Source organism: Schistocerca gregaria, chromosome 2 (assembly GCF_023897955.1).
Source record: "Schistocerca gregaria isolate iqSchGreg1 chromosome 2, iqSchGreg1.2, whole genome shotgun sequence".
Taxonomy (NCBI): domain Eukaryota; kingdom Metazoa; phylum Arthropoda; class Insecta; order Orthoptera; family Acrididae; genus Schistocerca; species Schistocerca gregaria.
Genome location: NC_064921.1, coordinates 742,576,526 through 742,604,308, shown reverse-complemented (window position 1 = coordinate 742,604,308; position 27,783 = coordinate 742,576,526). Strand labels below are relative to the sequence as shown.

The following is a 27,783-nucleotide window of genomic DNA, read 5'->3' as shown; positions in this document are numbered from 1 at the left end:
CCCTTAATATTGGATCATTTCAATGGAAATGCTGAGCGAACAGTTAATTCCTGACATTTACTGAAAGCTGCTACATCGATAACCGAAAAAGTACTACCCAAGTCTAGTACCGCTGATAAAGGAACTTTTCCAACACAGACTGACACTACACTATAGGATGAATTAACATGCTCTGCCTATTCTCTTCCAACGAGGTGTCTCTAACGTCATCAGACTGGACAGAATTTATTCGTCTCTCCTCTCGATCCATGTCACAAAACGTTTTCCCTAAGAAAGTGTCACCAAAACCCACTACTTTACCATTAGTTATGTTCCCTACCGCTTGTGGATATACATCTGTTTCACATTCACTGTCATCATCTGAAGAAGGCATGTCATTTGTCACCCAGTCAAAAACACTTATTTCCCTTATGTTTAGTCCTTGGTCCTCAACACTCCGTACGTTAACAGGACTCTGGTCAGTTTCACCTGACATCTGTTCCTAAATTTGATTACTAATAGACTCACGCTGTTCATTTTCTTCACTAATGGGATCACAACGTAAGATTTCTTGGTATGAATGGAGGAATTCTCTGCATCAACAAACGAGACATTTGCCGTAAGTGCCATGTGCCATGAGATAACTCGTCACGTCTAACATTATCATGAGGATTAGATGGTCTAATCTCAACTACTTCACCACGTCTTTCAGGACTAAAATTTCGGCGGTCGTCTCTCTTATTATTATTTCTTTCGGGAAAGCTTTTACGATCACTCGAACCATCTGATACTGGATTGTAATGATGGCCATGTGATCTGAAATTATTGTTATCGGTTTCTCGATATGATACAAAGTTTCGTCTTAGGTGCCAATTACTGCTATTTCTTTCATTATATTGAAGTCTGCACACCATTATTGCCGTAACATCTTTGGTTCCTACGACCATGATCTCTGTTCTTACCTCTGAAATTTCCGCGATTGTTAGAATGTTCTCTCTGATGTCAATTGTATGAATAATTGTGATCACGGCTAGTAGAAAATTGAATATTCTGTCCATAATTGTTGTTGCAATTTGCAGAAAACCCACCGTTTGATCTGTTTCATTGTGAATGGAAATTTTGTCTGCTGCTGTCTTTGTATTTATTTCGTGAGTAAAATTCTTCACTGTCCGAGTTCTTGCTATAAATTTAGAAAAGCTTCAATGTCAACTTTACAGCGTCCTGACAAAATAATGTGTCCTAAGCATGTAAGTGATTTATTCGAACAAATGCTTATAAATTTAGAGGGACTGTACAGAATCGATAAGAAGCGATTCTTGCATATCATGTGCTGAAATTGACTGCCAGGCTAGAAAAGTCTGATTGTTCAAAATTCTTTAGCATATAGCTACTGTTTTTTACTCTGCCTTTTGTTTGCTTCAGATCAGTATGCAGACAAAAATGCGTGATAAAATCACCTTCAGTTTGGCATTGTTGTGCCATTGCCCTCATTCTAGTTGCTGGTGATCAATTGGTCATGAGTATGAGAGACAGTATTGGAATTGCTGTAGCCACTCTCTGTCACTGGCAGAATTTCGAAACACCTCAAATTTTGGAACTGTAAGAAAATGTTTGTAATCGAATGAATCATCCGGGTGAGAGCAAAAATTATTTTTGGCGCTCTGTCAGGCTCCGCGCTATCCTATTTGCTTGACGCACTGCGTTCAAGTATCATTTTACGTACACGGCACAAATCAGAAAGTTCGACAGGAGTATTAAATAGCAAAGTATGGTCATCATTATCATCACGCCCTTAACTGATTTTCCGTTCAATGAGCGACAATCGGTCATCCAGTTTCTTTCCATCAGGCTTGTGTTGTTGATTAATGATCATTTGTGCCTCTTTAAAACGTTGAAGAGATAGATGTTCTTCGGAATCGGCAATCTGAACAGGATGTGTAACAACAGAGTTTTTATCCGCGTTGCTAGACAGTAGGGTCACAGTAACAGAAAGTTGGTTTTTTCACTAAGGCACATTCTTAAATTTTACAGTAGTTACGCGTTTCCTCCACAGAATACGTGCAGATGTATTGACTCAAGAGATGTGTCCCGATAATTGTGCAGCCGCGCAAAGATTATATGCCAAAGGAATCCCGACGCCCGTCATCCCACGAAGATTACAATTAGGTCTCTGGTAAGACGAGCTGAAAGAGGGACCTTGAAAAGACAGAGAATGAAGACGGTCCCGAGAGAGGCGACTGAGGTGGGAGTTAGTGCTATCGTGCTACCGTCCACACCTTTCGACTCAGAACGTTTCTGCCTCGATCAACGGTATCTCGGGTTTCAACATACTTTAAATTCCACCCATATCGCTTACATATCACCCAAGCAATTGAGCCTGGGGATCCTGAGAGACGCTTAGCATTTTGTCGATGGGACGATACGCAAATACGTCGTTATCCCTTTTTCTTCGTATCCTTAGGTTAGTCATGTTTAAGTAGTTCTAAGTTCTAGGGGACTGATGACCATAGATGTTAAGTCCCATAGTGCTCAGAGCCATTTGAACCATTTTTTAACATACGTGGTATCGACATTTCGGCGTCCCTGCACATCAGGCCTTACCTGTCAAGAAGGTAACTTAATGCAACTTACCCAAATCGATGGATCGGTATTGGTATTGAAATTCGTGAATTCGCGCCAAGATCGCCAGACTTAACACCATTGGACTCCTTCCTACCACGAACTGTGAAGCAGAAGATGTAGTCCACGCCCCGACGGCGTCACGAGATGCGAGATAGAGGATTCTGGCGGCTTTTCAGGCAATCATCCATCAGACGTTGAATGATGTCGAGGCCAGTTTCCGACAGAGAGTGCAAATCTTCGTTAGGCAAAAGGGCAATTGATTGAGCATCTGAGATCCTAAATTTCCAGTGAGAACCATGTTAATCAGCCCTTTTCAGGACTAACGATGTGCGAAGTTCGCTGGGCAACCTCCACGTGGTGCACATTGCGTTCCGCTAATGCCGACGATACTGTCTTTCAGAAGAATTTCAAGGCCATTTCAAGTTAACGAAAATTTCATTAGTGGACAGAGTTCAGAAACCATACAAGATTTTCCCGATCTCGCTTCATTCTCGAGATACTAGTAACCTGGGAAAGTTAAATGAAGTGCCCCCTGTCGACAAAGCATTCGTTTTACGTAATATTTGTTTCCTACAAACAATGCGTATTTTTTCACGTAAAATACAAATATGGAATAAAAAATAAGGGTTGCCACTTGCAAAAATGAACTTGACTTGTTTTGACCTTGATAACAGGGTTCAAGGCCATTTCGAGGTAACCGTTCCATGACCCCCTTCAAACCTTACAACTTTTACTAGACTTTTTTTTTTCAGAATTGTGTCGCTCCAGAGATATCGGCCAGTATAGATTAAAATGGGACACCCTGAAGATTGCTTTATTGGGAGATAGTTGCTGTTTCTCGTTATAATCACCTGCATACGACGTTCTGACTGATGTTGGCCCATTAGTCACTAGTTATACGTGATAGGATTAAGAAAAGTAATATAGTAACAACATTTTCTGAACACAGTCTGACAGCATTTAACTACTAGCAACTAAAATACACAGGCTACACCACATTCTGCTACATTTTGATCTCAGCATTTTATCAACGATCTCATAACAACAGCTCTTATTGAACAACGCTAGTCACGGTACTTCTCCATAGATTTTAACACAAACTAAATCAAACAAGAGCTCAATGTATACGAAGATAGAATAAAACTATAAGTTTAAGCGACTGCAGCTTATACAGAGCTTTCTTTACAGTTACATCGATAAAAATAAAATGCATTTTATACTTTATTTTCCGCAGTAGATAATGTACTTGTAGGTATTAATTGCTTAGGAAAATCAAAAGTTGATGGCACATCTGTCTTCAGTGATCATCTTACTGATACTGCATACCTCTGTGCAGTCGTTTGGCTTAAAATTCTCCATATTTCAAGGCAAAAATCGTGTTTCAGTAGCAACACTGTAATCAGTATTATCATTCAATACGTAAATTCTCTCAAATAGAAGACAGTTCGCAGCAGCTTGGTAACTATAACACTCAATTTTAACTTGTAATTCGTTGAATTAATCATGTCAAATGCGTTTGCAATTTTTTTGTTTTTTAAAACAACTTTACCTGTAGAAATGAACATTATATTGTTTCACACATTTTTCGGTGCTTCCAAATGCAGCACAAGACTTAATCATTGCGATAAAAAATATCAAAAAAATTATAAATTTAACACTATTCCAGGAGCCGCCTCTAAATGGAGACCACTATCAGTCAGCAGATATAATGCGTGGTGTATTCTATCTATGGTTAAGGTTTGTGTCAACCGAGTGCAGTTAACTTGAGACGTCGTCATATTTTACTCTTTTATGTACTGGAACGAGTCTTGAAGAATTTTTTGAGTGTTGACATAACGACAATATCGATAACGATACTGAACAGTCAATACTATGTGTTAAATCTGTTTCTCTACTTTGGACGTGATGTTTAAATGAATCTCATTTTTAAAAGTGACTGACTCACACATCCTCTCGTCATTACTTCAGCAGTATTCACTCAGTTATGCTCTTTGCTTCTTGTCCCTCTATTAATTATCCCCATACCGTTAGAAGAGGAAGTACAAAGAAAACTTCCTGTTGGAACTCAGACATCATGACCATCGCCAGTCATTTACAATCCACTGCCTGATAAAGGCTTTCTCCAGATTCTTCCATGGTTCACTTTCTTCAGCTGTTCGCATCCATGATGTCCCTGCAGGTTTGCTAATTTAATCTATTCTTAATCTACACCTTCCACTTATCTCTATTTCCTATACAATAATAAGTAAAAACATTTGGGTCGCAAATTGGGAAATCCACTGACATAAGCGACTTTGACAAAGGGGAGATTGTTATGGCATGGTGTGTGGAAACAAGCACCTCGGAACCGGGAAAGCTGGTCAGTTATCCGTGTTCTAACGTCGTCAGCATGTATGGAAACTGGTTGAAGGAAGATGAAACAACGAGCAGGCGACAAGCTGGTCGACGTCCACTCCCGATCTCAGAACGTGGAGATAGAAGGTTTTCCTGTTATGTAAAGTAAGATACACGACTATCTGTGGCAGAGCTCATGATAGACTAAAGGGCTGTGGCAGGGACAAGCTTTTAGGATCCCAGAGCTCAAGGCACAATACTGAAAGGGGGCCTCTGCATCAGACGATCCTTGCTTGTTCCCATGTTGACTCGAAGATATCACAACTACAATGGACACAGGGGCATTGAGACTGGACTGTGGACCAGTGGAAACGTTCGCCCCATGGGATGGATCACGTTCCTTGTAACACCAGATCGATGGCCGTGTCTGGCTGGATACGCAGTCACCCAGCCGAACGTCAACCACGCCATGGACGCAGTCTCGTGGAGCCAGTATTATGCTATGGAAGGCATTAACTTGAGCTTCCATGTGACCTGTGTTTCAGCCCGCGACAGCTTTAATGGCTTTTTGGATGGGGATGCGCAGTAGACAGCTGCGCAGCTAACCAATCAGCACTCAGTCTGTTTCTGCGTTCTGTACTGTGTAAACTTCCGTCATATTCTAGCGTTCTATCATGTTTTACTTGCGTGAAACTAGGACTGACGAATTTTTGTTGTATTCTGTGATGGCTGAAACATCTATAAGCCGCTACGTGTTTCAGAAGCAGGCAAGGGACCGTATTTTGAAGTGTACTCGTTCTTCAAACATGAGGCAGATTCAGGCCACCTGGTCTGCGACGTTGCCAGTTAGTAGGGAAGTAACATAGCTGTTATCTACGCACTTACAGTCGAGCTGACGATGCAGCATTCCCTATGAGCTGTGCGGCCAGATGCCATTACCGCTGTCACCGATTATAGTAATCGCATATGATAGCTGCGGACTACTTGAAAATTATTACGGACCATGTGCATCCATTCATGCTTGATGTCTTCCCAATCGGTTATGACGGCCTACATAGTGATAACTGGCTATCTCACAAGACCAGAGTAGTGCTACAGTGGTTTGAGGAGCGTGATAGTGGTTCAAATGACTCTGAGCACTATGGGACTTAACATCTATGGTCATCAGTCCCCTAGAACTTAGAACTACTTAAACCTAACTAACCTAAGGACAGCACACAACACCCAGCCATCACGAGGCAGAGAAAATCCCTGACCCCGCCGGGAATCGAACCCGGGAACCCGGGCGTGGAAAGCGAGAACGCTACCACACGACCACGAGATGCGGGCTACGTGATAGTGAACTCACATTGATGTCTTGAACAGATGTTCGTCTGATATGAACGGGATGGAATTCATAAGGCGCGGTATCGGGGGCCAGTTCCGCGCCCAGAAACCATTGACTCACTTTTCCGGAAATTGAGTGATCTGTGCGTAGACATTCGCTGCCACATAGCTCCGGAAACCTACCAAGGACTTATCAAATCCATATCAAGCGGAATCGCTGGTGTATTGCGTTTCAAAGGTTGAGCGACTCGCTATTAAGCAGGTAGTCACAACGTTTTGGCTTAACTGTGTATATCACAGTTTATGTACATTACAGTTTAACTTACATTTTTCACTTTATCTCTTCCTCATCCGTATGCAGGGTGATTCAGAATGAACTGGACAAAAAGGTATACCTGTGCCTACAGCAATGACTTTACTTCATAAATACTTATACAGACTGAAAGCTTAACTCTCACATTACTTATGGATATTCACATACGCATGTTCCATGTGGGCTCCATTTGGGACACGGCAGGTGTCTATCAGGTGCTGCATTTCCTGCCAGATCTGTTCCATTGTAGGCCAGTCAATGGAGTTAACCGCGAAGACTATTCAGTGCCTAAGCTGTTGCAAGGCTAGGAGAGTGTTTCTTCTGGAGAGTGCAGTGAATTAGCTGTTAACATCTCACTTGGACAATGAGTTGATGTCATTTAGCTCCTCTATGATATATCGTCGAAGTTTAAACTCAAAGTAAATTGTGTTTGGAGAGCTGTGTGCCTTGTAAGTGGGCTAAGAACGGAAAAGACTACCATGGTTTAACAATTAAATTCGGAAAATGCAGAGGAACCAAAGGCTGTTGCACTCTCGGTCCAAAAGAGAAATCGCAAATGAAAACAGGCAAAGGATAGTAGAGATTCCTGCATCTGTGAAAAGATCTATGTTCGAAGCATACAGCAATGATCACTGTCAAACGTTAGTAATCGATCTGGCCGAGAACCCGAGAAAACTTTGGTTCTCTGTGAAATCTCTAAGCCGATCTAAGACTTCCCATCCAGTCATTCACTGACCATCCTGATGTGGCAGTAGAAGACAGCAAAACGAAAGCCGAAGTTTTCAATTTTGCGTTTAAAAAATTGTACACGCGGGAGAATCGTGCAAACGTGCCGTCATTTGACCGTCGCAAGACTCCCGTGTGGATGACATAATAATAATCAGCTCTGGCGTAGAGAAAAAACTAAAACAATTAAAACAAATAAGTCACCAGGTCCAGAAGAAATTCCAGTTATGTTTTACAAACACTATTCTATCACACTGGTCCTTTATTTAGCTTGCGATTATCGTGAATCTGTCTACCTAAGTGACTGAAGAAAAGCGCAGGTAGCTCCTGTGTATAAGAACAGGCCCGCAGAATTGCAGATCAATATCCTTAACATCAGGCTGAACATCTTCAGAGGAGCTCCAGGCGACGCTGTCATGCCGACTGACGAGTCGGACGTCGGAGAATGACATAGATACTGTGTGAAGAGGGCGTGGTCGTATTTACAAGTGATCAGCAGAGATAACTTAACTATCGATTTTCTCCTGTCAAGGATAAAAACTTACATATCAGTTATGCAGACCAACTCTCCATATTTCAGTCAATTTGGTGACTTCTTATTTTCTGTTAAAATTATCACTGTGTATATATATTTCGATGACTTCTCTGTACAGTCGTGGATAATAGTTTGTCCGGTAGATACAATTTCGGTGTAGGTTCAGGAAATCATGAAGTGAAGTCTTCTGAAACAGAAATTTTATCTATTATGACAAACTGCTCCATGACTATATAGGGAAGCTGTCGAAATATGTAAGCATAGTGATAATTTTAATAGAAAAGAACCAGCCATAAAATTCAGTGATATGTGGACAGTGGCTCTGCAAATCAATAGATAAGCTTTTATCCTTGACAAGCGACAATCGGTAGTTATGTGGTATGTCTGACTAAGATTATCTCTGCTGATCACTTGTAAACTCGACCACGCCCACTTTACACAGTTTTTATGTTGCTCTCCGATATCCGACCCATAATTTGACAAGACTCAGCGTCGCTAGGTGCACCTTCGAAGATGTCCAGCGCAGCTCTGGAGGAAACGTCTGGAGCCTAAAAGTTTCTTCAAACACGACCATACAACCCTAAAGATACATCAGGAACTATGGCATCTGGTCGTGAACGCCTTCGTTGTATAACTTGAACATATTCTCAATTCGAATGTAATAAATTTTATTGGGAACAAAAAGCCTCTGTCCAAGAATCAGCACGGTTTTAGAAAAAATCGCTCGCTCGAACTCAGATTGCCCTCTAGCACTTGATGCACTGAAAACTATGCAAGAACGTAAACAGACAGATTTCGTGTTTCTAGACTTCCGAAAAGGGTTTAACATGATGCCCCACTGAAGTTTGTTAACGAAGGTACGAGTGTATGGAATAGGTTCCCAGATATGTGAGTGGCTCGAAGATTTCTAAAGTAATAGAAGCCAGTACGTCGTCCTCGACGGCGAGCGTTTGTTAGAGACAGGGGTGTTACCAAGAGTGCCCTAGGAAAGTGTAATAGAGCCGCTGTGGCAGCTAGCTTTAAATGTGGAAAAGTGTAATTTAATGTGGATGAGCAGAAAGAGCAAACCTGTAATGGTGGGATACAGTATTACTAATGTCCTGCTTTACACAGTCAAGCCGTTTAAATATCTGGGTGTAACGTTGCAGAGCTATATGAAATGGAACGAGCATGTGAGAATTGTGGTGCCGAAGTCCAATTGTCGACTTCGGTTTATTGGGAGAATTTAGGAGAGGATGCTTCACGTGTAAAAGAAGTCGCATATAGGACGATCGTGAGACGTATTCTTGAGTACTGCACGTGTGTTTGGGGTCCTTGCCAGGTCGGATTGAAAGAAGACATTGAAGCAATTCTGAGGTGGGCTGCTAAATTTGTTAGCAGTAGGTTAGAACAACACGCAAGTATTACGGACATGCTTCGGGAACTCAAATGGGAACCTCTGAAGGGAAGGCGACGTTCCTTTCGAGGAACATTGTTGAGAAAATTTAGAGAACCAGCATTGGAAGCTAACAGCAGAACGATCCTACTGCGGCCAACATACATTTCGCGTAAGTGTCACGAAGATAAGATATGAGAGATTGAGATTCATGTGGAGGCATTTAGATAGTCATTTTTCCCTAGCTCTGTTTGCGAGTGAAACAGGAAAGAAAATGGCTAGTAGTGGTACGGAGTACGCTACGCCACGCACCGTACGGTCGCTTGTAGAATATGTACCGGTATATAAGACATGTAAGTCCCGTGGAAATACGGATACGTAAACGGTGTCTTCACACTTTCTCAAAAGAAAAATTCCGTTGGTGTAAAGTCAGGCTTCCTGGGACTGGTCAGAGGAGGCCACACTATGAACGGCACACCATTCCACGGACGACAACAAATCCAGCGCTGTGGAACATGTTCGGTGAGGTGCCTACTTACGAGGTTATGCCAGTGTCGCGGGGCTCTGTCCTCCAGCAAAATGAAGTTGAGTACCTCTTCGGTCATCTGAGGTAAAAGCTAGAACGAAAGAATATCGAGAGAGGTTACGTTTGTAACGGTAAACCTCACGAAGAAGAAAGAGCCAATGACCATGTGGTCGGTTATGGCGCAGAAAACAGTCGGAGAATCACGTTCGTGTTCCAGAGCGGCATGCAGGTTTTGTGTACTTCATATTCGCAAATTATGCTTGCTCACTTCCACACTTAACAGAAATATGTCTTCGTCAGAGAACACAACTATATCTGTGAAACAATCCATCTCCATCCGCCCCTGAAATTCAATGCATAGTATTGTCTCCGTGTCGGTTACCAGCTGGGTTCAGCACTTGCAACATCTGAAATCTGGAAGTCTTTAACTGCAGATGATTGTGCAACATGCATCCCACTGTTGAGTGCGACACATTTACTTCTCTGCTGGTGCGATGTGTGGATTTTCTGGACTTTTTTTGATAGATCGCACAAATGTATTCCACCATATCATTCTCGATGGATAGCTACCCTGCGTTTTCTTTTCCAGCGCATATGCATCCTATCTCGTCCAGTTGCTTTTTCCAGCCCTCACGTTGGACAGAGTAGTGCCACTTTACCAAACTTGGTCTGAAAATGTCTTTGAACAATGATTAGTGATGATGTTTTTTGCGTATTCTATGACATAATACGCCTTTCCCATCGCGGACGCCACTATTTTGAATTCTAACGCCAGCAGTGGACAATTGTGACTTTCCATGTTCCATTGTTGCCAACCTAAAACATGATAGTTTACCTTTCAGTTTGTGAAAGTCATTGCTATTGTCAGAGGAATATTTCTTTTCGTCCTACACATTTTGAATGACAGTACATTTGTTTTCCTTTTCCCCCCAGTAATTCCTAAAAGTTCCATTTCTCACCGGGCATCCCCAGTCACCCCAGTCTGTGAATGATTTCCACATGCTGTACTGCTCCAAGTCTCAACCGGTAACATACAGTAAAAGTAAAGTTTTTGTTTGAGACGCGTAGGAAGCTTAGTTTTGGATATCCTGTTTAATTTTACTAGACGCACTCTTGCCAATTTTTACTTTCCTGTTTATTTACTTTGTTGTCTGTCCAATCAAGCTTTCAATTGTTCCTAAAATACGAACTCTTAATAACAGTTTCTATGACTTCATCTTTTGTACTGTCTTCTTTCCGAAATGTTGATTGTAGAATATTCTTTATTTGATGTTAATGATTTTCAGGACGGCTTGCGAACTTTTTTTAGTTTTCATTTAGGCATTGAAGTTTTGCTGCACTAAAAACAGTGCAATGCCGATTGAAGGTACTTTGCTTTAACTGAAATTCTTTTTTTCCAAACTGAACAACCCGAAACTCGTGTACAAGACCTGTGTTCTGTAATTTTACCTGCTAACAAATAGATTACTTCTTGAATGAGGTTTTCACTCTGGTGCGGAGTGTGCGCTGATATGAAACTTCCTGGCAGATTAAAACTGTGTGCCGGACCGAGACTCGAACTCGGGACCCTTGCCCCTCACGGGCAAGTGCTAGTTCTGCAAAGTTCGCAGGTGAGCTTCTGTAAAGTTTGGAAGGTAGGAGACGAGGTACTGACAGAAGTAATGCTGTGAGGACGGGGCGTGAGTCGCGACTGGGTAGCTCAGATGGTAGAGCACTTGCCCGCGAGGGTCCTGAGTTCGAGTCTCGGTCCGGCACGCAGTTTTAATCTGCCAGGAAGTTTCAGATTACTTCTTTTATGTTGTCTACGCTGTTAAATTGAGTCTTTGAAAATCTCTTGTTATCTACAAAATTAAACTCTTTTTTCCTGCAGTAGATTTTGTGTACTCCGTGCGAATTGTGCCGGTTGACATATCTACATTTTATGAACTTTGGTTGGTTGTTTGGTTGGTTGACTTGGGGGAGGGAACCCAACAGCAAGGTTATCGGCCTCATCGGATTAGGGAAGGATGGGGAAGGAAGTTGGCCGCGCCCACTCAAAGGAACCATCCCGACATCTGCCTGAAGCGATTTAGGGAAATCACGGAAAACCTAAATCAGGTTTGAACCGTCGTCCTCCCGAATATGAGTCTAGGGTGCTAACCACTCTGCGGCACCTCGATCTGTGTTGGTGTACATTATAGCACAGTAATATAGAACAGAAAATTGCAACTATCATTGACAACGTAATCGTGACCTATTTTCGGGCTGTCCATTGTTTTTATATGAATCTACCTTGTACCTTCCTTGTGTCTATACACATATAAATTAAAGTTCGTTACAACAAGTTCTGTCCGTATGTTGGGGCTAATCTGAGGAATTACTGTAGAGATTTTGATACGGTTTTCACTAGCACACTGCACAAAACTATTGAACTATAAATTTTTCGAAACCCCGTAGTTATTTACAGTTGCGAGACATACGGTTGAAATTTGTCTCGGTGATGCCTACTGCCTTCCTCTGTAATGTTACAAGAGCGTACCTTGGCCACGCTTCAGACAGAAAGGCGTCGGTCGACATAAGGGAAAAAAAGGCAAGAGCTCAGAAGTTCATGTGAGCTGTAAGGTGGGTTAATGATGTCACATTGGGACCAATTTTCATTAACCACAATTCTGTTCAACGCCGCTGTAGATCTATCACGCGATGGGAAGGCCGTCTCACCCCGTATGGCCCACATTTCACCCCTTCTTTCAATGCCTTCGCGATGGAGACCAGAATAGCGACGCCCAGCGTTGAAACCACGCGGTTTTCTTGTAGGTTGTCAAGGAAAACATTTCAAACACACCGCTGTTCGTAATCTACACGAAAAGACCTTAGGGGGTGATATAAAGAGTATCAATGAAACCACTTCTCCCCTTAGTGCATACAGTCCCAGCGAAGTGAGCAACAAGATAACGTTTTTGACAACCTTTGATACTGATAACACCAAGCGGACGATTCAGCCCATCTCTGTTTAAAAACATCATGGGCCAGCAAACTCATTGGATGTGATTGCCCTCGCTGGAGTGCAACGCGACAGCAGTTTTTGCTCTGCTGTACAAGATGATACCTGTAAACACTATTCAGAACCATTCGTCGGAATTTGAACGTGATCCGAAGCAGCAAACGGTGCTTATCCTTTTGCAGCCCCCCTGTTTCACGCCTTTGGTCCGATTACAGATGTATGTGGCACTGACATATGAATAAAACGACAAAGGGTCCCTCTAAGAGCCCTCGCACCCACGCTCCCGCATTTTATAAGCACTTTGAAAATGTACCTGTGTGGAGACAGCCCTTGACAATCGACTTACGTGACTGCAGGTAAGCTGTCTGCTGCTCTTGCGGCTGTTAGCAGGCGTGGGGAATCGGAGGGGTGTCAAGGGACTGCATATCTTCAAGTGCCTAGCCCTCCTTCATAGGCTGTCTCTGTATAGGAACATTTTAAAAATTGACAAAACATGCGGACAGATGGCTCAGAGTACTTTGCGAAACTGCGGGGTCTTAGAGGGATCCTTTGCCATTTTATTCACGCATGTGCCAATGTCACACCCCTTCATGATCCTTTCAAAGGAGGCATGAGAAAGAAGAAGCATCCTTTACCTCTTCGGATCACGTTCAACTTCCGTTTAATGCTTTCTAGAGGTCCCAAGTGGTTCCACCCCGTACACCAGAGCAAAAATTATGGTTGAACTGCCCTTCAAAGGGGTACGACCACGTTCAGCGAGCTTGCTTGTTCTTGATGTCTTTAAATAAAGAAGGGTTGAACCTCGGTCATCGCACTCCGCGGTGTGTTGGAATCCGCGCACCAAGGCCAGGTGTGGTTACATTGATGCTCTTTATATTACCCCTTGAGAACTTTCCATATCGATTCTTGGATACCTTTAAGAAAACCGCGTTATTTCAACATTGGGCGTCGCGGGACTGTTCCCCATCACGAGGACGTCAAGAGAAGGTGTGAAATATGTGCGATACGGGGTGCCACGACCTTCCCATCCTGTAACACATTCACAGTGGCATTGAGCAGAACTGTGGGGAAATTTGGTGCCGATGTGAAATCATGAACCCACCTTACAGAGCACATGAACTTCCGAGCTGTGGCCTCTTTTTCGCATGTGTCGACCGACAACTTGCTGTCTGAAGCGTGGCCAAGCTCGAGCGGGACGTCGTAGGGCGCCATGCTTTTGTACCATTACAGAAGAAGACTGCAGACATATTTGAGATACATTTCATACTTTTATGTCGCAAATGTAATCAATTACGGGGTTTCGAAAAATTGACTCTCGGGGTGTGTGTCGCAATGTAGATTGACTGGTTCGTGAGGAATACTTGTGTATATAGGTTACAAATATTTCGTTCAAATTGGCTGAACTGTAGTGAATTAATGCCCTCCGCCGCTGCGAAACGATGCTGTTACCATCTGAGAGTGAATGGGAAAACTCACTGGAATCGTGCAACGCCGCCATATTGCCCTGCCAGGCCGGCGTGAGCTACCACTGCCGGGAGGCTGTCAAGAGCTACCACCGGCTTCCTGAAAGATTTGCAATTGTTGGGCTTGATGTTCTAGCACTAAATAGCGACCGAGAACGTCGTGGAATCGATCCCCGCTTGAATCAATTATTTTTCATCCAGCCTTTTAATCTGACATTCATGTTCAATGATGTGGAAATTTGCCAGAAACAGCATATGGTACGGATTCCACATTACGCTGTTGTGGGTCCGCTTTCCCTAGTTGGATAATTGGTGTAGGTTAGGGACACACAAGTCATCGAAAGGGAGCCCAATAGAAAGATTTACACCAGGCCATTGAGCCACATGAAATTATTATTACCTGAATCTATACATCTGTACATATCTTCTTCCCCAACACATATTATAAAGTTTTTTTTCTGTGTGAGAAGGTTAATCTTAGAAACTACTGTTGGCATTCTGATACGATTTTCACTAGCATTTGTGTATATCATGTATTTATTACAAACAAGTCATCTAGTCGAAGATACTTTGTGCTATCTGTGTGAAGCCAGGCCGACCACTAGTTTGTATATTTAGTCTAGTGATGCGTTACGAAAAAATTAATAGTTTAAATTAGAAATAGTACTTATGTTAACTATTTATAAGCGTAAAATTTTCTCAGAATTGTATACGAGATGTTTATTACGTAAATCACGTTTTCATTGAAGTTAAAATCTTCTGGGTTATTAGGCCGTGTCATGTTTCTTCTAAAATGTTCGACGATTCGACCCCTCTGCTGGGATCTTCCTCAGGATCTTTTGGTGTCCACTACTACTAGAACACTGTCAGAGACGAGTGTCGCGTCCACTTATAAAGGGGGAGTTTTCTGGCGTTCGTGCTGGAGAAGTGATAGTATTTGTTAAAATTCATATGGCTACCATTGGTGGGCCATAGTCATAGAAGAACGGGCGATGGTAGCTCATCTCCTGTGGATACCATTGGCGGTCGTCGTCATTGCATAGAAAGGCACTATTCCACACTTATGCTGGAGAACGGTTATTGGTTGAAATGCCTGCTACCGCTGTTGGTTGGTCGTCATCAGTGGCTAGCTTCGAAACGGACAGAGCAAGAGAGGGGGAATGTTTACCCAAAATATTATTGTCCTCCGAGGTGACTTGCAGCGCGTTGTTTATGCCACTCACACACCGCGGCCGCGTATTTACTTCCTTCATGGCGGGGAGCCACGAAGCCAGAAGCCTATAGCCGTCCTCTCTATTGAAATTAGATGCTTTCTTAGAAATTTCACCAACTTCTCGGACCTTTCTTCTACAAATGTTTATTTCTTTAGCCACTACACGTACGTTATTAAAATCGATGTCAGAGCCACAGATCTCGTAATGTTCCGCTACTGTCGATTTTGCACTTTGGTTTAGCCGCATGTGCCATTCGTGTTCCTTAATGCGTTCTTTAACAGTTATTTCCGTTTCCCCTATATAAACTTTGCCGCTGCCACATGACACTCGATAGACGCCTGCATTGTAGAGGTAATCAGGTGCATCCGTTTTCCGTCGGAAAAAGTCTTTTATTTTCTTTTTGACTAAAGAAAGATGTCTGAATACCATTTTTCTTTAAATTTCTGCTGATGCAGTCAGTGACCCCAGAAACGAACGGTAATTCTTATTAGCGATATAAATATTCCGCCTAAAAACCCTGTCGATTGAATAACTATCATACCCATTTGCCTTCAATGTCTTCTTTGAATTTTTTGAAGAGGACATTGAAGGCAAATGGTTGTCACGAAAGCCTACAGACTTACTCATGTTTTGATATTTAGGTAATTTGTAATAAGAGACTCTATACTTACGATCGTGATGGTAACTTGTAATCAACGGGGTTGCTGTGTACCAACAAAAGGTGTGGTAATGTGTGACTGGTCGGGATGAGACGTACTTTTCATTTGATCTCTGTTTTCTTTGTTCTGGTCGTGCTGTAATGTTTACTCTTATCGGTTTGAGCACTGCTTAATGGGTATAAGCAGAGAATGATTCAAGTATGTCTTAGCTGGATTGTCTTGTTCGCTACAGATGAGACGTGCTGTAACGTTTCTTCAGAGCTGTGCAGCGATGCTGCGTCCGAGCAGCGGAATGAATTGTGAGCTGCTGCTTACGGGATAACGCACTATATTAAGAACGTGTACTTCGAGCATTACTATCAAAATGTTTTGCAGCGCCCTAAAATTGGATACCAATCAGTACCTTATAACTAGTGAAATTAATAACTATATAGTCCTCGTCTAGTTTTACAGTTTCAGAAGTATGTGCTCTTGTAACAGGACATGTCATAATAAAAGCTGATCAGCGTCGCTGTTGAAAATAATAATATTTTCGATGTTGCAGAAAGTCATCTAGCCCTTCAGTCAGATTGCTTACTTCCGAAATAAACGAATTTTACAGGGAATACACCAGTCCCAGGCTGAGCACACTCATTTTGTTTAAGAGTACAAACTTATTGATATTATGAATTTCATACGTTAAATAGTATATATACGGCTATACGTGAGGTCTTCTACTTTTTGTTTTACTTGTAATTATTACTGTCTCTTGATGCCATTGTCTGCGTGAATTTTCTGTATGTCTTGTGCTATAATCGTTAGGGGAATGTTAACTACTAAAGGTGTGTGGTTTGGTTTTCAGTCTGAATACTGGTTAGATGCAGCCCTCCAGACTAGTCGATGCTGTGCAAATCTCTGCATACTTACTGCAACTAACATCCATTTCAGCCTGCTTAATGCAGTCAATCCTTGGTCTCCCTCTATGATTTTTCACACTCTCCCCCTCCTCACTTGCCTCCATTACCACACGGACAATCCACTGAAGCCTCAGTCCAGTCAACTGATCCCTTCTTTCCGTAAGATTGTGTTATAATTTTTTTCCGCCATTTTATTCAGTACCTCTAATTATTTATTCGATCTTCCCATTTAATCTTCATCTATTCCATTCTTGTCTGAACAGTTTGTCGTATACTTACAAATATCGTCAGCAAATACTTCCTAATATTTAAATGCAAATCAGATGCAAACAGCTGTCTCTTTAACAACAGATCATTTCTTTTTATTACTTGTCTGCATTTTATACGCTCTCTACTTCGGCCACAATCACTTATTTGCTGCCTAAATAGGTAGCAATACTACTTTCCTAATCTAATTCCCTGGGTATCACCTGATTTAATTTGATTGCATGCCATTACCCTTGCTTTAATGTTATTGATGATCATATTACAACCTCTTTTAGAGACACTATTTATTCCGTTAATCTGCTCTTCCAAGTCCTTTGCCGTCCCTGACAGAATAATATGGTCATCGCCAGATCTCATAGTTTCTATTTCACCTCGCTAAACTATTACTCCCTTTCCCAATTTCTCCTTGGTTTCCTTCACAGCGTGCTCAGGGTACGGACTGAATAACAGCGGATTCGCCAACAGCCTGCCTCTCTTCTTTCTCAACTGTTTCTTCGTTTTGATATTCTTCGCCTCTTGTAACTTTAGTCTGGTATTGTACACGTCGTCATTTTTTCCTTGCTATCTTCAAAATTTCAAAGAGTGTATTCCAGTCAACATTGTTAAAAACTTTTTCTAAGTCTATAAACGCTTCAAGTGTAGGTTTTCCTTTGTTCAGTCTATCTACGAAGAGAAGTAGTGGTCAATATTCGTCGAGGTCGGCTTTTATCAATTTGTCCATTCTCCTGTAAATAATACATATTGGTATTCTGAAACCAAGTCTTCACAAACCGGTGTTTCGATAATATTCAGTTCAGTTACCAACTGTCTCCTTATCAAATTGCCACATGCTCGTTCCTACTTGTTTGAAGGTTTAGTTAGTGAAACCTGCAGACTTGTTACATAGTACGAAAGTGCTGATTCCTACCTCTGTTCTATGATACTACCTCATTGGGCATCAAATAATATTTGAAACTCTAATAATGGCTATAATAGCAATAAATCGAAATCACGAGCATATCTGGGTGCATATTCAGCACAGTCGACGTTTTCAGTTTAACTTTGGTATGCTGAATTGATTAAAAAGGTTTTGTCGAACCAGAAATAGCGTATCGACTTGTATTCCGAAACTGGAATTTGCGAGATTTCCTTCTCTCTACGTCCGTTCTGCGTCTGTAGACTAAATTTTATTTTCCTTGCGTTAAGTCACTCGACGGTGAACTTACACAGTGTTATAATCTTTTGAGTGAGATGGTACTGCCAGTGACAGTATACACAGTAAAAGAGTGGAAATTTGCACATGAGAGAAGATAATGGGCAGTCAAATGAAAACGGAACAAATGGGGAAAAAAATAAGTAAACCGCATATTATTTCAAAAGTGATCGCCGTAACTGTTAATGCATTTATCCCACTGTGAGGCAAGACGGTGAATGCCTTCATGGAAAAATGTTTTCGGTTGTACCAAGGCGTGCACCTCTTCGTCCGAAGCAAATCGAAAGCCATGAATGCCTTTTTCAGGGCTGCAAAAACAGGGAAATCGCATCGGGAGGGATCGTATTGGTATTGGAGGATGTGTGAGGGCTTCCTAGCGAAATTCCTGCAGCGCAGTCAAACACCCTTGGCAACATGTGTGTGTGTGTGTGGGGGGGGACCAACATGGGACCGTAGGCAACCGAAAACAGTTTCTCATTAAGACGTTAACCATCTTATCTCACAGTAGGATAAATTTATTAACAATTACTTTTGAAATAATGAATATTTTACTTATTTTTCCATCTGTCTCGTTTTCATTTGACTGCCTCTCATATGTAGATTCAAATTAATGTCCAACAAGATAAGGCAATTTGCACAGATGAGCATTCAAACCACGTAACATCTTAAAACATGGAAACTTTATTTGGCAATAAAGTTAATACACACACAACACATTTTATATACAAAAATATATTCATAGAATTGAGCCTCAAGCCAGCGTTTCGCGGCTCTAGGTACAATATTAGTGCTCACTACAACTAACAATAAATAAAATTAGTGCGGCCGTCTCGGGGGCCGTTACTCCATTGTTAAAGAGTGTGTCCACCACCACTGGGGAACAAAGCTGTCTACTACGGCGTCTTACTACGATGTGCGTATCGCACTAATCTGGCTCCGATGTAGTTATCGGAAGTCGCCAGCTACATATATGTCTGGCGAAGCGTTAATCAGCTGAAGAAGGGTGCAGAACTGTAGCTACATGACATATTTTCAGCGGAGTAACAAAGCATTTCAGACATCTGAAATTATCAAAAGGATGCGGAGATAAACATTCAGCACTCATGGAACGAAATGGATATGTAATAACTTTAAGTTACTATTTACTAATTAAGGTACTATTTCTGTGACTGGGTTTCAGTTTACATGTGTGGACGAAATGTTATTGTAAGATCTCGGTTACACCGTGAACAGGTTGTAAATTGCTTTTGAATCCACAACTGTGCCTTCAGATCATATTTTAAACATTCTTTCACTTCAACTGGAAAATTTCAAAAAGATTTTGTTAACGTGGCACTATGGGCGAAGATATTTGGTACAACAGCTGTCATACGAAGATGAGAAAATTAATCATTAAAAATCTAAATAACTCGAGTTGTTTCAGAACTCGATGCTACAATGAATGAAAGACTTTAAGTCAAAGTCTTGACCTACAAACTAAGATGTTCTATATCAACGACTATATTTCATGACAAATACACATAATTCTCTAAGAGTCTGACACTAGTTAAAGCTTTTTTAAGAAATGATTGTCCTTAGCATTAACGAAATTTTGGAATGACACAGTGTCACTCCTGACTGAGAAAGGCTCAGCAACCAAACCACATTTTATGTGTTATTGTTTACATGAAGTGAGAGACAAGGTCATGCACTTAATGCCACTGATGTTCTGTATTACTTGGCGAAAATTTTGAAGTTAATTTATGAATTAAGGGAATTGATTTATACGCTTAATACTGCTCGCGTTAAGTCACCAGTCACAGTTATTCCCCTGAAATATCTCTAACTCATAAGTACGAGTTTTGGGACGCACTGAATCAGTATCCTGTCAAGGAGACATAAGAAACGTCATTGTAATGGTTATATTTAATTGAGTTGTTGATAATCGTTGATGGAACTCTTTTTTTTTTTTTTTTTTTGAGGAAACAGAGAGAATAATGGTGACTAGCTGCAGTTTGTATAAAGATTATTAAGAGTGCAGAAGAGCAACACACACTTAAATCAAAAGGTGATCTGTGAATGTTGCAACACAACAATGAAATACTTCATACTTTGTGCAGAACGCTGGAAATTTGTAGAAATATCAATTAGCAAAGTAAAAACAGAAACCGTTTTATACACACGTTATGAATGCCCACCTATTTTGATTCATAACAGCATTTTTGGGAGTACGACATACTGTCAAACAGCGTGTCGGTGACTTTACCAACTGCACCACGATAGTCTGAATTTGTAGGATTGCTCTCAGCAAGTCCACGCACAGGGCCAGATTTACGTTATGGCCAGGCAGTACCAAGTGTAGGTCGCAGGAAGGGGGACGCTGACAGACCTCGACTCATGTTTTTACTATCGTTAGACACCACTGCGGCTAGATTATTGGTATCTTTATAGTTATGTTGCAGGGTGAATGTTAATGGCGCTGGCGGCCGTTGCTATATAGTTGTGCGTCGTATCGACTAATTTTCATTGCTTTGGTGGTCGGTTTGTATAGCTGTGTTTTCCATAAATTTGTGCACAAGCGGTGAACGCTCTGGTTGTCGGTTATCATCGTTGCGAAGGTTATCCAATAAACTTTCTTTTTTTTAAAACAGTAGTCTATCTGACACGATAATGAGCGCCGTGAAGAAGCTAATTCGTGAGAAAAATACAAAACGAACTTTTGAACACATCGCGTCGGTAGCTGCGCCGTCATCGCGGCAGATTGTGAACCGACGGAACTGGGTTCGATTCCTAGCCGGTTTGAAGAATTTCTCCGCTCGAAAGCTTGTTGTACTTACATTCATAGCATCGTAACTGACAAGAAAATCGACCTCGATTAGCTGTTGTATTGTCTTTCAATTACTGAGATGGCTGAATGGGCGCAAACCGAAAGCAAATTAAAAAACGAACTATTGAACAGGGAAAAAAGAGATGCCGCTCGAGCTAATTTAGTAATTCAGTTACTGACTGCACTTTTTGTAGCGAGGAGTATTAATTTTGTAAAGAAAAAAAGGCTACGAAAACTAAAAACGTCTAAAACCGAGAACCGAATGAGGGACACGGAAAAAGTCTCTAGGACCCCGGATCCACCGTGTGTAAATCCAGTCATCTGCCGTTTACAAGACAGGCCACAAACGGAGTGACTATAATGTTTGCTTGGGGCTAACAAAAGCGAAAATCACATAGAAAGGTGAAATGCTATTCCTAATTCGTGCAGTGTCACACTAAAATTGAAGTCAACATAAACCCAATAACCTATCACGAATTTTCTTACTTAAGCAGGGGAAGATGCAAGAAAGGGGGAAGCGTAATACGTGAGCGTGGGCATCACAGAATAAACTCGTTCGTATGACAGCTGACACCAAAACAAAACACCATAAAATGTGGGAGCTGGTTTGAGAGTGGGGAAGCGTGTCGAACACTATCTTCGCCCACCACGCGATGCGACGATGCAGGGACGTCGGCGTAGCGGTCGCGGTGCGTTCTGGAGACGGCCGGGCGCCGGGCTCAGAGCGCTTGCCGGGCGACGTCGGCGCCGCGCACCTCTTCGGCCGGCATGTCGGGGTCCCCCCAGCCCCAGACGGCGGGCCGCCCGCCGTGCGACTTCCGGCGCCGCAGCCGCGGGTGGCTGCCGTCGCCGCAGCGCGCCGCGCGGCTCAGGGCCATGCGCTCCGGCACCGTCTTCAGGTCGTACGCCCAGCCGAGCCACGCGAAGAAGTCGATGAACGCCGTCGTGAAGTTGAGCCGGTAGTTGCCCAGCTCGGCCGCCTTGTAGTCCCACGGGAAGACGTGGTGGTAGTTGTGCCAGCCCTCGCCGAACGCCGCCACTGCCACCGGGACGCTCTCTACTGGGCTCATGTTCCTGTGGGAGAGCAGCCACTGTTAGCACGTCTGCGACACCACGATGAGCCGTCCTACCTTGGTGCGCGTTTCCACACACGCAGTAGCTAAATTAATCACAACACTGGCCCGTTCCCTTAATGACAGAAATTAATAGAAGCAGTTTTACTGAGTGACGGTCTGTCAGAAAAAAAAGTGACTTTCACCCTGCAGCGGAGTGTGCTCTGATATGAAACTTCCTGGCAAATTAAAACTGTGTGCCAGACCGAGACTCGAACCCAGGACTTTTGCCTTTCGCGGGGAAGTGCTCTACCCACTGAGCTACCCAAGCACGAATCACGTCCTCTCCTCACAGCTTTACTCCTCCCAGTACCTCGCCTCCTACCTTCCAAACTTTACAGAAGCTCTCCTGAGAACCTTGCACAACTAGCACTCCTGAAAGAAAGGATATTGCGGAGATATGGCTTAGCTACAGCTTGGGGGATGTTTCCACAATGAGATTTTCACTCTGCAGCGGAGTGTGCGCTCATATGAAACTTCCTGGCTCCCAGGAAGTTTCATAAAATATATAGTTTTAAAAACACATCTACTGAGATAAACTTCCCAAGCCTTCGTCAGCTATCACTGCTATCGTCTTCGGCAGCTAAAAATTCTGATTTTTGGTTTAGGCAGCGTGTTCGCCAGATACACTGAAGCGCCAAAGGAACTGGTATAACCATAAGTATTCAAAAACAGAGATATGTAAACAGGCAGAATAAGGCGTTGTGGATGGCAACGCCTGTGTAAGACAACAAGTGTCTGGCGCAATTGTTAGATCGGTTACTGCTGCTACAATGGAAGGTGATCAAGATGTAAGTGAGTTTGAACGTGGTGTTGTAGTCCGTGCACGAGCGATGGGACACGGCATCTCCAAGGTAGCGATTTTCCAGTACGACCGTTTCACGAGTGTACCGTGAACATCAGGAATCCGGTAAAATATCAAATCTCCGACATCGCTGCGGCCGGAGAAAGATCCTGGAAGAACGGGACCAACGATGACTGAAGAGAATCGTTCACTGTGACACAAGTGAAGCTTTAAGTGAAGCTTTCCACAAATTACTGCAGATTTCAATGTTGGGCCATCAACAAATGTCAGCGTGCGAACCGTTCAACGAAACATCATAGATATGGGCTTTTGGAGCACAAGGCCCAATCATGAACCATCGATGACTGCACGACACAAAGCTTTACGCCTCGCCTGTGCCCGTCAATGGAGTGTTGATGACTGGAAATACGTTGCCTGGTTCCTTACGACTCTCGTTTCAAATTGTATAGAACGGATGGACTGTACAGGTATGGAGACACCGTCGTGAGTCCATAGACCCTGCATACCAGCAGGGGACTTTTTGTGCCGGCCGCTGTGGTCGAGCGGTTCTAGGCACTTCAGTCCGGAACCGCGCTGCTGCGACGGGCGCAGGTTCGAATCCTGCCTCGGGCATGGATGTGTTTGATGTCCTTAGGTCATTAAGTAGTTCTGACACTAGGGCACTGATGACCTCAGATGTTAAGTCCCATTTGAACCATTCGGAGGCTTTATAGTGATGTGAGGCGTGTTCACTTGGAGTGATATGAGACCACTGATGTGTCTAAATACGACTATAACAGGTGATACGTACGTAAGCATCCTGTCTGATCACCTGCGTCCATTGTACATTCTGACGGACTTGGACAATTTCAGCAGGAACATTCGTAACCGCACACGTCCAGAATTGCTACAGAGTGGCTCGAGGAACACTCTTGTGAGTTTAAACACTTCCGCTGGCCACCAAACTCGCCAGACATGAAAATTATCGAGCATATCTGGGATGCTTTACAATGTGCTGTTCAGAAGAGATCTTCACCCCCTCGTACTCTTACGGAGTTATGGACTGCCCTGCAGAATTCATGGTGTCAATTCCCTCCAGCACTACTTTAGACATTAGTCGAGTCCATGCCACGTCGTGTTGCGGCACTTCTGCGTGCTCGCGGTGGCCCTAGACGATATTAGGCAGGTGTACCAGTTTCTTCGGCTCCTCAGTGTATACGGCTGATTGAGCTGCTCCTAACGATTATTTTTATGCAGCCTTCACTATGTTTGTATCAGCAACAGTATCCAGACAGGCGGTAGCCACATCATCGATATAAGTTCCCTCTCAGAGCTCTGGGCGACTGTTAGCTAACGGAATCACACTGCAAAAAATACGAGTGAGGATAGGCTACGAGTACCATGGCATTTTTGGACCAAGATATACCTTACTTCTACCATACTTATCCAAGTGTCTCCATTACTTCTTTGTGTAATGAGTGATGTTATCCTATAGATTTCGGATGTAAATGTCGGCTGCGTGTCCAAAGTTCGCCCGAATGCCATACTAATAGTGTACACCTGTTCCCGAAATTATTGCTCTTTTTGCGCCTTAATTCTAAGATAAAAGAGGCAGCTCAGATCCAATAACTGCGTATTTAGTAAGCGGAAAGACCACAAAGATGAGATAAGAGAGATTAGGGCTCGTACAGAGGCATATAGGCAGTCATTTTTCCCTCGTTCTGTTTGGGACTGGAACAGGGAGAGAAGATGCTAGTTGTGGTACGAAGTACCCACCGCCACGCACCGTATGGTGGATTGTGGAGTATGTATGTAGATGTAGATGTAGAAGCATATCCTGACGGATCAGAGCATTTGATGTAGCAATTACTATCAGATAAACAAACAACTGCCGTAAAAGTACAAGCACCTGGCTTACTGAACTGAAGAAAATGCTGTTTATATGACAGCCCTTGGAAAAATGAGTCTTGTAATAGGTCGGTTATATGTTTCAGCGATACTTTACGTTAAATAGGTGGGCAGGTGTACTAAATTTGTGGGGTAAGCCTCTCACCATAAAGCAGTTTGTGCCCTCTCACTATTTCACTGTAAAATTGCTACGATAGGTCGGGAGTTGTGCATTAGTAGTTCACTCAATAAGAATACATCTCGCGAAAGGCTAGGTTTGGGGCTGAATTCCAGCTCCGGTGGAAAGTTTTAATCTATCTGGAAGCTTGAGGGGTTTGGAAGTTTTATACATGCGGAGATCGGGGCTTGTGATCCAGGAAGATGTGAGATCCAAGTTAAAATCTTAGGTGGAAATGAAATGTACATTACAAAGGTACCCACTTCAGATTTGTATTGCAACAGTGTATCATGCTGATATCACAGAACTAGACACTGCGAAGTATTTGGGCAGTCGCAACAGCTAGAGTGTTGTTCCGCCTTACCTGTCGTATGGCTTGACTCCCCAGATGTGTGCGGCGCTGTTGACGAGCCACGTGCAGTTGAGGGACAGCGTGTAGCGAAAGATAGCAGCCACATGCCACGACACCCAGGGGTCCTCCCCCCACACACGCACCGGGATCCAGGCGGGCAGCACGAAGCAGAACAGCGGCATGATGAAGAGGTACCACCTGCAGCACCAATATATACAGTCGTATATTACATCACCACAAAAAGTCAATTTCATTAGGGAAAATCTTAGGCAGTAAAATATTTAATATTTCAAGTGCAGGTTGCGTACACAGCTAAGTTTAGGAGCAAAAGATTTTGGTTTGATTCTGTGCGAATAAAATATCTTCAGAATATCTTTAACGAAAGCCGCATTTCGGTCGTGGCTTAAGGAAATACATAAACAGTTTTCAAAATTGGCATAAAGCACTGTGGAATACAACTTCTTATCAGAAACGATCTCTATAGTTACATTAATGAGGCGAAACGCAAGATCTACATATTGCCTGTAGTTGACAAGGAGAAAAACTGTCAAAACTTGTCTTCCGGGCCGGCCGGGTTGGCCGAGCGGATCTAGGCGCTACAGTCTGGAACCGCGCGACCGCTACGGTCCCTTATCATTTAGCTAGAATATAGCAGGTCAGCAACTGGAAGCAGTTAATTCCATAAATTATCTGGGAGTACGCATTAGGAGTGATTTAAAATGGGATGATTATATAAAGTTGATCGTCGGTAAAGCAGATGCCAGACTGAGATTCATTGGAAGAATCCTAAGGAAATGCAATCCGAAAACAAAGGAAGTAGGTTACAGTACACTTGTTCGCCCACTGCTAGAATACTGCTCAGCAGTGTGGGGTCCGTACCAGATAGGGTTGATTGAAGAGCTAGAGAAGATCCAACGAAGAGCAGCGCGCTTCGTTACAGTATCATTTAGTAATCGCGCAAGCGTTACGGAGATTATAGATAAACTCCAGTGGAAGACTCTGCAGGAGAGACGCTCAGTAGTTCGGTACGGGCTTTTGTTGAAGTTTCGAGAACATACCTTCACCGAAGAGTCAAGCAGTATATTGCTCCCTCCTACGTATATGACGCGAAGAGACCATGAGGATGAGGATAAAATCAGAGAGATTAGAGCCCACACAGAGGCATACCGACAATCCCTCTTTCCACGAACAATATGAGACTGGAATAGAAGGGAGAACCGATAGAGGTACCCAAGGTACCCTACGCCACACACTGTCAGGTGGCTTGCGGAGTATGGATGTAGACGTAGATGTAGATTTAGATTTGACGGCAACAAAACTTTCCTCTTAGTGATATACAGTGTGATCAGAAACAGTCTGAAAAGCTTGTTAGGGTGCTGAAGGGTCAGTTGTGCTGAGAAATAATTGTTAAGAAAAAAATTCGTTTCGTTGCGCCGTTTCCGAGTTAGTTATTGAAGTTAGCTAATCAGGACGTTGTGAGCGTAAATTTCTCTGCTGACAGATTCAATTAGTCTCAGTTGTTTCCATAGAGTAGATCACGGCGCTCGTGATTGCTTGGTCTTTGGTTTGGTTTCGGCCCCTACTACAGTCCCATGTTCAATTTTTGTATCGTTCTCCTGTTTTGTTATAAGAAACCAGAGGAAGAACACGTTCTGTGACATCTTCTCTGGTGGGGTGCTTGAATCTGCACGCGTGACGGCCTGATTTGCTAACTTCAAGGCGCCATGTATAGAACTTTTTCTTAACGATTACTTCATAGCACAACCTACCCTGCAACACCGTTACAAGCTTTCCAGATTAGTCCTGATCAATCTGTGTAATATCATATGTACATTTTGCCTGTAGCTGACAAGCAGAAAAAAAGTTCAAATGTGTGTGAAATCTTATGGGACTTAACCGCTAAGGTCATCAGTCCCTAAGTTTACACACAACTTAACCTAAATTATCCTAAGAACAAACACACACACCCATGCCCGAGGCAGGACTCGAACCTCCGCCGAGACCAGCCACACAGTCCATGACTGCAGCGCATAAGACCGCTCGGCTAATCCCGCGCGGCACAAGGAGAAAAACTGTCGAAACTTCTCTTCTGGACGACGACGTTTCTGGGTTTGAGGCGTGCTTTCTCTAAGAAAAAGGGTGTAATGGTTCCTTTGAAGAAGACACGCCAAATTTCCTTCTCCAACGTACTCGTCGCCGACGAAAGGCTGAATTGTAACTTTTCTTTCTTCTTTCTGTCTCCGTCAACCCGAGAAGA

General features: G+C 42.9%; 1 protein-coding gene across 3 annotated transcripts in view; it reads right to left on the bottom strand.

Annotated features, from left to right (window-relative positions):
- Positions 1-19,893: 19,893 nt before the first annotated feature.
- Positions 19,894-27,783, bottom strand: part of LOC126334920 (acyl-CoA Delta-9 desaturase-like) — a 110,957-nt gene continuing 103,067 nt past the window's right edge. For all 3 annotated transcript variants that reach the window (XM_049997642.1, XM_049997641.1, XM_049997643.1), the window contains exons 5-6: positions 25,539-25,724; positions 19,894-22,287 (exon numbers count right to left, since the gene is read on the bottom strand). In XM_049997642.1, coding sequence (XP_049853599.1) covers positions 21,933-22,287; positions 25,539-25,724 — 541 coding nt within the window. In that variant the 3' untranslated portion in view covers positions 19,894-21,932. The remainder of the gene's footprint in view (positions 22,288-25,538; positions 25,725-27,783) is intronic.